The 14180-nt window shown below is 38.3% G+C and overlaps 1 protein-coding gene across 1 annotated transcript; it reads left to right on the plus strand.

The window, feature by feature from the left end:
* Positions 1-5880: 5880 nt before the first annotated feature.
* LOC113349708 (serine/threonine-protein kinase CTR1-like) lies at positions 5881-13433 on the plus strand. Its single transcript, XM_026593737.1, has 16 exons — positions 5881-6122; positions 6370-7260; positions 7387-7685; positions 7777-7921; positions 9411-9526; positions 10151-10356; positions 10598-10870; positions 10976-11016; positions 11474-11542; positions 11712-11812; positions 11896-11980; positions 12068-12166; positions 12249-12317; positions 12420-12551; positions 12669-12763; positions 13082-13433. The coding sequence occupies exons 2-16, from the start codon at positions 6511-6513 to the stop codon at positions 13176-13178; spliced, it is 2577 nt and encodes an 858-aa protein (XP_026449522.1). The 5' UTR covers positions 5881-6122; positions 6370-6510; the 3' UTR covers positions 13179-13433.
* Positions 13434-14180: the final 747 nt, after the last annotated feature.

Genomic DNA, 14180 nt, shown 5'->3' on the forward strand with positions numbered 1-14180 from the left:
TACAAGAGGTCAAGGCAATTCTTTTCAGTATGGCTAAAGATAAAGCTCCAGGTCCAGATGGTTTCCCACCAAACTTCTTTCAAGCCAACTGGGACATTGTGGGAGAAGACTTGGTTAAAATGGTACAATATTTCTTCATGTCTGGGCATCTTCTCAAAGAAATGAATACTACCTTCATATCCATGTTACCCAAAATTGACAACCCATCTTGTCCTAGTCACTTCAAACCCATTAGACTCTGCAACACCACCTACAAAATCATATCCAAACTCTTAGCCCAAAGAATGAAACCATATCTTAATAAAATCATTTCACCTTACCAGTCTGCTTTTATACCTGGAAGACAAATTGCTGACAACATAGCTATTGCCCATGAAATTATTCACTCCATGAGAACCAGAAGAGGTATCAAAGGTAATAAAGGAAGTATGGGGATAAATACTGATATGGAAAAAGCCTTTGATAGAGTTGACTAGAAATTTCTCCATTCCATTATGACAAAAATAGGCTTCAACTCTGGTTGGTGCAACAAGATTATGCAATGCATCTCCACCACTTCTGCAGCTGTTCTTATAAATGGCTCTCCAGATAGTTTCTCAAACCCTCAAGAGGGCTCAGACAAGGGGACCCTCTATCCCCATACCTATTCATTTTCTGTATGGAAGCTCTTTCTAGAACTCTATCTCATGCTAAAGACCTGGGCATTATCTCTGGAATAAAAATATGCAAAAATGCCCCATCAATAAATCATCTTCTTTTTGCTGATGATTGTATGGTCTTATGCAAAGCCAACACTACTGAAGCCCAAAATCTTAAGGATATCCTTAATATTTTTGGAGAAACCTCTGGTAAACTTATCAATTTCAAAAAATCTGGTGCCTTCTTCAGCAAAGACACAGATCCATCTCTAATGCCCTCTATATGCAATCTGTTAGGATTTCAAGTTCTACCCTTAAATGACAAATATTTATGCTCTCCTCTCTTCACTAATAGAAGCAAGATTCAATCTTTCAGACCAGGAGTGGATAGGATGAAGATAAGGCTCTCAAGTTGGAAGAACTCTCCTCTAAACCCAGCTGGAAGAGAAGTATTAATAAAATCTGTTACTTCAACAACCAATATTTACCAAATGAACTGTTTCAGAATACTAAAGCAAACTTGTCAAGATATGAACAAGTTACAAAGGGATTTCTTCTGGGGGGAAACCTGGAAAATCCCACAGGTTACTACCCTAAAGCTTGGACAGCTGTTTGCAAACCTAAGGAGCTTGGTGGTCTGGGATTCATGAATATGGAACTATTCAATAGCTCTATGTTAACAATAATAGGGTGGAGATTGGAACAGGGTAAAGATTCTCTATGGTTCCAATTGATGGATGCTAAATACTTAATAGGAAGAAATGTGCTTAACATGAATACCAAAGCTAAATATGAAGACTCTTGGATATGGAAAGGGGTACTTGAAGGGATTCAGAACATTCAGCAACACTGTTCCTGGAGAATAGGCAATGGTAACAAAATAAGAATATGGGAAGATATATGGATACCAAATTCAACTGTCAAGCTCACAAAACCTTCAAACTGCTCCAATGATATTCAAATTCTAGCTCACTTGATGACAGATCAAAAGGAATGGAACATTCAGCTTATTCAACAAATATTTACTCTTGATATTGCTCAAGCTATCTCTGACCTTGCTATACACCCCAGGGAAGAGGATAGTATGCAATGGAGCCTCAACAACACAAACATTCTCTGCTAAAGCTTTGTACAAAGCCAAAATAGAGAATCTTTACAGATTTGACCAAACTACAAGAGACTGGGGAGCTATATGGAATTTGGAAGTTGCACATGCTATCAAAATCTTTCTGGAAATGTGCTCATGAAATCCTCCCTATTAATGCAAAAACTGCAAGTATTCTTCATTATATTGATCCCATATGCAAAATATGCAAAAGTGGGGAGGAGACAATGACACATTTGTTTCTTAACTGCCCAGCTGCTACTGATATTTGGCAGCACATGCTAGGTGAAAGTCATGGTTTGTTTAACCATCAAACATCTTTCATGGACTAGTTCAATACTTGGTTTCAACATATCAGTACCAGTGAAAAAATCAGCATCTATGCAACTACTTGCTAGTTTAGTTGGAAGGATAGATGTGATCTAGTTTTTCAAAACATCACACCCAATGCTAAAAAAACCTCCCTTAACATAATTCATAATTTGCCTAACCATGCCCTGAATACTCAGGGGTTTCTCTCTGATATCGGTTCCCAAAGAGCAGAAACTGGTAGTCATGTTGGGATCCCTCAACAAAAGTAGTATTATGGTTACATAATCAAAATCTTCACTATACAAGATCCTAACAGTTATCAGTTTTTTTCAGCCCTAACTGTTACTGATTTTGCAGGAAACTATGTTGATAGCAGAGGACACACAGGTCAATGGGGAGCAGAAGGAGACACAGAAGGAGCAGAACTAGCCTTTGGTTGGGCGGAGGAAAAGCAGCACATGAATATCGAGATACATGCTGAAATAAATAAAATCCTGGAACACTTCAATGCTCTTTACATCAAAGCCATCAAAGGAAGATTCAGCAGGAACTTCCACAGGGAAAGGCAGTTTTTGAATGAAAAAATCACCTTAAACATTAAACTTGTAACTTTTGTCTTTACGGGTCTTAAACTTCTTCATAGAACCCAAAACTTGCAAGCTTTAAATATATCTATCGTCTGTAAGAATCTTAGCAGTGGGTCTGATGTTTGTCCAAACAATGACACCACTTGCACAACTATGTATCACCTTCCTTAGGCACTGCCTAAGGTTGTTTTTTTTTTTTAAAAAGTAGTTGGTTATGTCTCATTTGCAATTTTAGAAGTCCCTTCTTATCACTTCTAGCAATATCGGAAAGAAACAAGGTACTGCTTTGGCTGATGTCCTTAACTTTAAAAGAGGCCCCGACCCAAGTAAGTGGGCATACCCATTCAATTGGGGAGAGTTAACAACTCTACCTATCTTAACTTATAGACATGATTTCTTCTAGGCTGCAAGATTGGAAAAGTCATACTCTTAACTTTTCAGGTAGGTGTACTCTTATCAAATCAACCATTAACCCATTTCCAATCATCTTATGTCTTCTTTGAAGCTTTCTAAAAGAATACTTCATCTTGTTGACCAACATCGTAAACATGTTGTTTGGAAGGATTGTCATAGAAAACCTAGAGTCCATGTTATTAAATAGAAAAGCATGAGTAAGCTTGTTTCCCATGGGGGCTTAGTTATTAGGAACCTAGATAGTCATAATTTAGCTCTTTTAAGTAAGATGGCTTGGAGAATCTCCACTAATGATAGCTCCACGGTCAGCAAACATCTGAAGGATAAGTACACTAAAGATAATGATACCTGGACTTGTCCGGTAAAGAAAACTTTCTCTCACAGTTGGCGTAGTATTATGGCAGGTAGGGATGATGTTGTTCAGAGTCTCCGATAGAACTTTGGAAATGGCTAGAATATTAGCTTTTGAAATGTTTCTTGGGTCAAAAACATTCCCTTGGATTGTTAATTCTAACTTAATAGTTAATCCTAATCTTCGTGTTCAAGATATCACTGACAGGACTTCGTTCACTTGGAACTTAAATAATATTCAAGTTGTTGATCCACACAATGTCTGCAACGATATTTTTTCTATCCCCATTCCTCATTCTGCATCTGTAGTTGATAAAAGGACTTGGGCTCATCATTCCTCTTGGAAGATCGTCGTCAGAAGTGTCTACAGCACCTTATCAGCAACAACTTGAATAGAAAAGATTTCGTACTTCATTTGGAAACTTCTTATCCCTCAAAAACTTAGATATTTCATTTGGCATGGTTGTCTTAATAAGATTTTTGGTTAGAGATTCGCTTTATCGACGAAGAAGTTTTAACTCTCCTAGATGTTTATTGTGCCATTCTAACACTGGATACATTTTCCATATACTTTTTAACTGTCCTTATATTTCATTTGTGTGGCAACAAGTAAAGAATAGATGAGATGTTGTAATCCCTCTCAAACCTTTTGGACCTACTTGGTTCAAAGAAGTCTATTCTCTACGCCAATTTGAAGATTTGATGCGATGGAATTCTTTTTTCCTCACTTGTTATGGCATATCAGGGTCTCTAGAATTAATTATGTTTTCAGTAATGTCAAGATTGACTGTCAAACACATTTTTAACTCTGTTATCAAAGATACTTTAGGATACCAAACTCTTTTGCAGGACACTGCACATTGTTGGATATTTTCAACAAACTCTTGAATTGTAGGCATTTAGGCTGTTCCCAGGGTTCGACCTGCCCAGTCAGGTCGCTGGGGTCTAGGGGGCAAGGGACCCCCTGCAGAGTGCGAGACATCGTCTCGTTGGAAATTTTCTGTTCTAAGGTTTCTATTGTCAGTTAGAAAACTGAACAGAAATCTCGTTTCACCAATGGACGCATTGAAGGAAGAGACGCGCCTGTTCACTCTAAAAAGATGCCTGTAGAGATGAAGAGTCATCCCCAAAGGGTGTGATTGCCTCTTTAAATAGGAGACTTTTTTTCATTCAAAAACACATCTCAACTCTCTCTGTTTTCTTTCTTACAAGCATCATCAGAAACAAAACCAGTGTGTTCTTGGTTGGATCAAGGTCGTACAAGCTTTGAATCTAACACTGTTGTGGGGCTTCAAGTATCCTGATGGCGATATTCATTGACTTGTTTGTACTCGCCAATTCAATTGGGAAAGGATCGAATAATTGTCGAAAAGAATCTTTCATTAGAGCCTTGAACCCTATTACAACATTCTTTTCTTCATCCTATTTTACTGTCAATTTTCCAACACACATGACACGCATGTTCACCAAAAACAGATTTACGTACATTGGATGCCGTCATCACCACCATATTTCAAGCTTAATACTGATGTCTCTGTTATTGATACTAAATTTACAGGAATGAGAGGAGTTCTTAGAGATGCCAAGGGACAGCTTGTGGCTGCTTATGCTGAGCACCTTCATCAAACATCCGACAATGTGGCAGAAATTTGTGCAGTTCGTCGAGGGCTCATTTTGGCTAACACTCTGGGAATGTTAGCCAATGACGCCCCTCCTTGGTATATAAAATGGCTAATTCAAGATATCCAAAAATTACGGTCTTTTTTTTATTCTTGTATAATTATCCATAACTATAGAGAAGGTAATCACGTAATTGATTTTTTGGTGAAGTCTGCTGCTGGTAATATTTTGATCGGATGGCTAGCTATGCCACCACAAGATGTTTATAATCTTCTAAGTGAGGACCCTAGGGAGAGAGTCTACCCCGTTCTGTTAGGCTCTATAATTTTTGATATTTGGCAGCCTGTTAAAAAAAATATATAGCTTGCCAAACGGTTAGCTGATGAAATTCCTGACACTCTTATACTAGTATGGATAAGGGGACAACACCGTTACAAATATCAGCCCTCGTAAAATTACTTATTAGCCTCAAGGGAATTAACACTGGTCACATGGTGCCACTGATAAAAAAACAGACATAGGATCTAATCGTAATTCCAAAATAGATCACGACATTTTGGTCAATTCCTAAAATTTCATCACAATTCCCTATGAGGTTTGCAGTTAGCACCATAACCGCTTTGAATAACACAACAGCATGGGCCCGATTGAAAATATCCTAAAGAATACCTCAACCTTCGTAAAAAACTCTAAACTACACGCTGTGCGTATTACGCGTTACCATTACTCATACGTGTCTTTAAACTTTCATTTTTTGGCTCACGTGTAACAACAGCAGAAAAGAAGCGCAGTACACTTAGGGCGTATATTAGTGAGCAGAGTTTATTTTTTCAATTTCCCACCTCATTTCTTCTTCTTCTTCCACCTCCACCTTCACAAAAACGCAGAGTCAGAGAGAGACTCAGAACTCAATACCAAAAACACCAGCATCATCTTATATCAGTGCCTCACGATTCCATACAAAACCTCAAATCAGTATTATCCGGTCTGATTTCTTTTGCTGGAAACGTAACTCCATTTGGAAAATACTAGTTTTTCTTGCGGAAGCCAAACCGGTATCACATAATCCGAATACCAATTTTTTGAGCTCAACTGGTAAGATAATAACTTTCTCTGAAGACAAAACCGCCTAATTTACCTGAATCGGAACAGATTCTGGTGTTTTCAGGTTGTTTTGTAGTGTTTCGATTATCAGATTTTGTGTTGCTTAAATTTAGATATATATATATATATATATATATATTTATGAAGAAAAGAGAAGGAAAATGTATAATCATTTCCTTCTCTATGATCATCGATACAAACTTGCAAAGAAATTTTTACCATCTGTTCAAATTTTCAGTTTCAGAAAGTTGAAAAGAGATTATTGTTCTTCACGGATCAATCAAATCAAATAGTTTTTGTTGAAAGTTTTTGAAGAAGAAGAAGAAGAAACAGGTTATTTTATTTATTTATTATTGGTTTCTCAAGGAGCTCGTGAAAAATGCCTCATAGGACGACTTACTTCTTCCCAAGGCAATTTCCTGATAAGAGATTGGATCCGTCTTCTTCTTCTTCACCGTCGACACTAATTCATGAGAAGAAGGAAGTAGTTGTAAAAGAGATTGTTAATAAAGTTGAAAATGAAAGAAAAAAAGTTGAGAAAATTTCAATTTGGAAGGTTTCGACTCCATCTTCAAATCTTTTTTTCACGGGCGATAAAGGCAATAGAAACCCTAAGAATAAATATCACATTGGTGTGAGAAATTATGATAAGGTTGTCCGTGACAGTGAAGAACAAAAACGGAAAAGTCATGATGATGATGAAGAAGAAAAACAACCTTTATTGCAAGAACCGGAAGATGAACCGCCAGTTGAGATGATTGTTAGTCAAGATAAGATTTTAGGACGAGAATCTTCGGTGACATCATCAGTGATAACGCATGGATTATCCAGTGAAAGCAGTTTTCCAGGGAGTTTGTTTTCAGGTACTACTTTGGATGGAAATGTTTCTACTGTTAGTGATGTTAAAGAATCCACACAGTTGTCTGGTGCCCAAGAGGCTCAAGTTGAAAGCATGGAGAAGTTGGCAAAGAGAACGGCAGAGAGTTATTATTTACAACTCACACTTGCTTTTCGTCTATCGGATCAAGCTTCTCTTGCTCAAGAATATATTTCTTTGCAAAATACTACTTCTTTGGATGCTCCTCAACATGTTTGTTGCGATGTAGAGACTGTTTCTTATCGTCTATGGGTACTGTTTGATTCTTGATGCATTGTCGATTTTCAGTTTTGTTTAGGTTATGTCCAGTAATTTCTTCATGTTTTAACTTCGGTATGCTTAAGTTTATATGTAACATGTTCCTTTGTACATGTTCAGGTGAGTGGATGCTTATCGTATTCTGATAAGATATCGGACGGGTTTTATAACATTTTGGGGATGAACCCGTACCTTTGGGTGATGTGTAATGAATTGGAGGAAGGAAAAAAATTGCCACCTTTACTATCTCTCAGAGCTATCAATCCCGATGATGTGTCCATGGAGGTTGTGCTTGTTGATAGACAAGGGGATTTACGGCTTAAAGAACTGGAGGATAAAGCACAGGAACTTCAGTTTGCTACAGGAAATTCTTTAGTGTTAGTGGAGAAGCTTGGTAAACTTGTTTCAATCTACATGGGGTAAGCTGATCTACCTTTCTTAGTAGTCTGGTTGAACCAGTCCATACTTTTTGGTTAGATCTGATAATTTTTCATTTGATGGAATTTGAAGGGGGGCCTTTCCAGTAGAGCAAGGTGATTTGAACATGAACTGGAAGTATGTAAGCAAAAGATTGAGGGATTGCAAGAGGTGCATTGTGCTTCCTATTGGCAGCCTCTCTGTGGGGCTTTGCAGGCATCGAGCAATTATGTTCAAGGTAACATTTTTCTTAAATACTTGTAGATGAAGTAACTTGTAATTATTCATAGGTTTCACCATATTCTATATCTTTTTGGAATTTGTTCAACCAATTTGCATCAGCCATCCCATGTCCGACTTATTTGACTTTGTAAGGTGGAATAAGTACACTTAATTACTATGTGTATCCGTGTTGAATAAAGTTCATATATGTTCCACCATCCAGTTAAGGCCTACTTCCTATTTTGTACCCTCTCTTTGATCCTCTAGCATATTAGTTGTTTGTCACATACGGACGCCTTACCCGATTACTTTGGTCAGTTTCTTTAGTTGCCTATGAACATTTTGTTTCCTTTCTAGGAGCAATGCCATTTATATAGTAAGTCCTTCTTTGCTTAAGGGTTAAAGGAATTTCATGGTCTGCGACTAGCATTAAAAATCTCCCACTGTTGTGTATGAACCTGGTATGCTTCTGATGTTTCTTTTGGAAAACAACTTGCATGATGTTTCAATGGTTCATTAACAGATTAACACGTTAAGCTGATTAAGGTATCGTGAATGTGATGGCGTGCATTTTCTGTTAGGTGATATTAGAACAATGTAATGATAGATTCTCCTGTGTTCTGGTGATGCTGAGAGCTTTTTGAAGGTATATGCATGTCTAAACAGGGGTTCAAAGGTATCATAGGGGGCATTCAACTCAGTTAGAGGCATCGTCTGACACCTTGCATTCCACGCATATCGAAAGCAACCCTATTGAGAATAATGTATCCCTATCATTCAGTGAGGTATTTCTGGACTGCCATGATGGACTTAATAATAAAAATCAAGTTTTTATGAGGGAAAAGGTCATATTTATTGTGTTTCTAAAGAATTATTTTGTTTCTGTTTTAGAGCTGTTGTATGTATTTCTAGATACCATATATTCCTGGGCATTAAGGTTCATCTGACGAAAGTACATGTTCTTAGTCATCTTTGTAGCATTACCTTCAAGATAATTTGTGAAGGAGGTCTGGATTTCAGTCTTATGACAAGATTCGTATCAAAATGCATAGAATGCTAAAAATATCTTTACTCCCAACTCCCATCTCTGGATTTGTAATTATCTTCTTGGTTGCTTAGATAGTGGGTGTCCACTGTTGTTTGTGTAATTTCCATCCAGGGTCATGGACTTTGTGTGTTGATTGGTTCCTGGTTTTTCCGTGACCCAAAATGGAGCTGCATTTTCTTATCATTTTATTACTACACGTGAGCTGACTGAGCAAGTAGTAGCTGTGCCATCAGAAACTTATTTTGTTTCTTGGTAATTCCCTTAAAGGATAACATTCCTTCAGGAGTACCGATATGTCCTATCTCATCAGAGTTTAAAGAGGAAAATGAGAGACTCATTTTCAAGCAAATTTTATTAACAGGTCACAGATGCACAGAAGTTTGGATCTTTTTATTTTTCACAGTATAATGAACCTTTTTATTTTGGATTTCCAGCTAATTATGATTTTCTTATGCAGAAACTGGCCGACTATGTAGGTCTGCCATGCCGGATAGCACGAGGTTGCAAGTATTGTGCAGCAGATCATCAATCCTCTTGTCTTGTCAAAATCGGTGATGGCCAGCTGTCGTCAAGGTTTATTACTTTCTTATTACAGCAATCTGTAGAGTTTTCCTGCAGTACTCATTATCTTTGTACTTCTGGTGACGGACCATGTTGATCATTGTGCTTCTGTAATGTATCAGAATGTACTAGTTGTATCCCTTTAGCTGGGTTATTTTCATCATAAGATTTGTCCCCAAGTGACCATAAATATGACACTGACTATCTTGCTAGTCACACACATCTCCTCTTCCAGTTTTGTTGTATGGACGGAGGATTACAGGTGCCTGTGATAGGAAGCTGTGCCTGTAAGGAAAATCACTTCAACACAAGTAGTTAGTAGGTTCCCCCCCATTATAAAAAAATATCGAGTGCATTATGAACCTATGTAGGGATGTTGTTAATGTGGTTATTTATTGTATGATTCTCTTCCTTTGTATCTCGAGATCATTTAAGGACCTTCTGAACCTCCTATGAACGGCCTGGTTGGAAGTCGATCTTTGAGTCAAAGTATGCTTATTAATTTGATACAGGGTTTCGTCTCTCCTGGACATATAAAATGCTGTCCTTAAGTATCGCCATGTGCATTTCAGGGAAGATCATACCATGTCTTCTAATGCTCTGCCTTTTATCTTCCTGCCTCTATATATTTAACAGGGAATATGTAGTTGATCTAGTAGGAAAACCAGGAAATGTTCATATTCCAGATTCATCCATCAATGGAGCTTTACTTGCACCCATACCTTCACCATTCCGAGCTTCTCATCTGAAAAGTTACCAAGAAACTTACGCGGATGATGCATCACTGTCTCAAACACTAAACCTAGACTCGAGCGCTTATTTTGGGAGACCTTCAAATTCAGGTACATTTCATTTGAGTTATGTTGAAGCCTTTTTTGTTTCATTAATGCCTTGAAAAAATGTGATTAATGTTGGCGGTGATGTGAGATAATGGTCGAGGAAAGGTTGCTACTAATGCTGCAATGTGATTATAGTTGGTCCTGCTAGTGGGCTAGGAAATGCTTTCTTTGCCATGTCTTACGTGTTGATTATGAAGTGGTGGTACGCCGTAAAAATCTTCTTATGGATGTGAACCTTCCTCAGGTTGGCATCGCATGCACTTAGCAAAGGACATGCAAATAACAGAGGAAATGTGTACATCTGGAGATCAAGATAATATCTTGGAAGCCCCTGTTGCTTCATTACATATACCTGTCCATGCAGACCAAGATATCATTCCAGAGCCTAAGAAAGGAGTAGGAGTAGCTAGAGGTTCGGGCATGGTCCCAAAATTGTTGAATCTTGAGCCATCTCTTGCGTTGGATTGGCTTGAAATCCCATGGGATGAGTTGCAGATGAAGGAACGCGTTGGTGCTGGTACTGTTTTTGTTTTTATTGTGTGCATTATGATGCTTATACTTCCAGGTTTCGGAAAATGAAAAGAAACCTTCTTTTACTTAAACTTTCCAATATTTTTTTTAGGTTCATTTGGGACGGTGCACCGAGCGGAATGGCATGGATCGGTATGTAATCTTATTCATGGGCCTATTAATTTTATTCTTGTGTTTTATTGGTTTGTGATGTACAGTTGTGCAATGTGCTTTCCACCTCTATTTTCCAGTGGTTTGGAAGGATCCATTAATGGTTCAACTCCTAATTTTTTTTATCTGTATATTACTCGAATAGTTCAGGACTGATTTGTGACAGATTAACTGTCAAACTTCGCTCTGTCATCTTTTGATTTTTTAACTCTACTAGGAGAAAGAATTCATTGATAAAAGAAAAAGGAAACAGAACAACTACGAGGAAATAAATGCCAAAACCGCCTAAAGACAGAAATGAAGGAAAAAAAAAAGATCGGAAGAGAGAAGGAATACCTTTGCATAACTATTGTATCATGATCATAAGTATGCAGCCACCTTTCGTCTACGGAGTGTGAAAGCTATATGAGCATCTATTAACTGATAAAATGTGCTGCAGGATGTTGCTGTTAAAGTTTTAACTACTCAGGACTTTCATGATGATCAACTGAAGGAATTCTTAAGAGAGGTGTGTATCATTACAACCACAAACATCGAATTTGAAACAGTACTAATTGATTGTTGTTATACACTTAGTTTTAGTCACCTGATGTGTTTTGAGGATGAGCTCCATTGGCATTTTTAACTGCAAGTATCTTCGCTAATATTACTCGATTATTTCTTACAACCCTTTGTAGGTTGCCATAATGAAACGTGTTCGGCATCCGAATGTTGTTCTTTTCATGGGTGCTGTTACAAAACGTCCACACTTGTCAATAGTGACAGAATATTTGCCCAGGTAAGGTTTCTTAGTTTACATAGTTGTTACTCAAGCATTACAGCCAACTGTAGTGCGTTGTCGCTCATGAATGTGTATACCAGGGGTAGCCTTTTCCGTCTCATACATAGAGCATCTGGAGGTGAACTTTGGGATAAAAGAAGGCGTTTACGCATTGCACTAGATGTGGTATGTTTGCTAGTTATACTAACCGATTCCTTTCTCCGGTATGCTGCACGTGCTTAAACACGAGTGATTTGTTGTTGTGTTGATTAGGCCAAGGGCATCAATTATCTCCACTGCCTAAGCCCTCCTATAGTACACTGGGATCTTAAGTCCCCAAACTTGTTGGTAGACAAGAATTGGACAGTAAAGGTAAGAGGTCTATAGATGTATGTAGCCACGCGAAACAATTATATTTGATATATTCTATTTCCACTCAAGCCCTTCATTTCAGGTGTGCGATTTTGGGTTGTCCAGATTCAAGGCGAACACCTTTTTATCTTCAAAGTCGGTGGCTGGCACTGTAAGTTCTTACTCTCATAGTTTAATCTCCAGTACCAACTCGGGAACTTGCTTGATGGTGGTGTTCCTTTAATTGTATAATTCTTCGTAATGGATTCTTCAGCCCGAGTGGATGGCTCCAGAATTTCTCCGTGGAGAACCATCAAATGAGAAATCTGATGTTTATAGCTTTGGAGTGATCTTGTGGGAGCTTGTAACAATGCAACAACCTTGGAGTGGACTTGGCCCTGGCCAGGTATATATTACCTCTTTTCTACTGGGAATTGTTGGTCGTCTAGCGTATCTGAAGTTTGTACTCCATTGTGATTCAAATTTCAGTTTCATAATTTCGAGAAATCCTGTGTTCTTTCAGGTAGTTGGAGCTGTCGCTTTCCAGAACAGAAGGCTCACTATCCCGCAGAATACCTGCCCAAAGTTGGTGTCATTGATGGAAGCCTGCTGGTTGGAGTAAGAATGACTGGAATCCTACACTGTTCTAAGTTGCTTTCAGTTGTCTTGCAGTAGTTATCTGATTTCCTAGCACACTTGGCCAAGATAAACCCAATTCGTAAATGGAAAACTGGCTAGGATGATTTCTCTACCATTATTTTGGTGTCTGGCGCTTTATGGACACCAAAAAAAAACTATTTTGGTGTCTGGCGCTTTATGGACACCAAAAAGAAAAACTTGACGCAGTAGTGTTTTTCTTTTGAAATATGAGTTGGAGCAGAAACTTGCAGTAATCTAATTATTATTTTTTCTGGTCTGATTTACTTTGTTCAACAGTGACCCAAAGCAGCGACCATCATTTAAGGATATTGTGGATATACTTAAAAAGCTACTCAAGTCCCCGGTTCAGCAATTACAGATGGGCGACTCTTGAAGGATATCACAACAGATGGCTCTGGGCACAAGAAAACAGCTCGCCGTCAGCCCATGTTTTTTGAGGTTGCCGATTCTCTAGTTAGTCATTTTAGTTTAATCTTGTACACGATATATACTCCAGCTAAACTCCACTTGAGGTCCACGGACCTTGTGGAGGGCAGGATATCCTAGCATGTAGAACGTCTTCGTAAAAAATAAATGCTGAAGGCAGACCATTTTTACATTTTAATGAGCAAGGAGATTCAGATTTTAAGCCGTTTTGTCCCATTTATCTATGTACAAGGGAGTAGATGAGCAAAAACAATAGTGTTTCTCAGTGGTTACTGCTTCCTGTAGTGGGATTATTCGGTCGACCCAAGAAATGAGTTATGCTTTTGATAGGTCTCGCCTTTGCTCTCATCTTGTTCTAACAAGTTGTTACTGAGGATTAGATCTTTTCGCGGGACGGAAAATAGGTGTTGCTGGAACAAAGTCGTCTTCCGTTTAAAAAGATCTTCTACCGTAATGGGCAACCGGCCAACCACCTTTTACTTCTGTTGTCTGCATTTGGTCAAGCATCCACGAATAGTCCTTGTCAACTCGGCCAAAAGCCGCAACTTCTTAAAATGTTAAATCACCCGCTGCTATTAATCTCGAGCTCTCGATCGCCCGTTTTCGCAGGCCATGCTATGAAGCACCAAGACGAGAAAATATTTTTATAAAGACCCGAGCAATTGGTTTCAGTTCGTTTTTAATATAACCTTTTCTTCAAAAATTGGATTCAGTTCGAGAGTCGAGACTGAAACCCGGCTTTTTTCTCAATTAGTCATACACTGGTGCTCGATGGCATCACTTTTTTCTTTTGGACGGATAGAATAGGGGGACTTTGTGAAGCACATATTAGTTTTGTTTCGATCGGTAAAGGAAGCAGACATTAGTTATACATGAAATCCGATTCAAAATCAATTGGCAAAAAGAATGGGGATTATAAACGGATTAATAATCGCAACACGCTTAAACA

This window comes from Papaver somniferum, chromosome 2, assembly GCF_003573695.1.
Source record: "Papaver somniferum cultivar HN1 chromosome 2, ASM357369v1, whole genome shotgun sequence".
NCBI classification, from domain to species: Eukaryota; Viridiplantae; Streptophyta; class Magnoliopsida; order Ranunculales; family Papaveraceae; genus Papaver; species Papaver somniferum.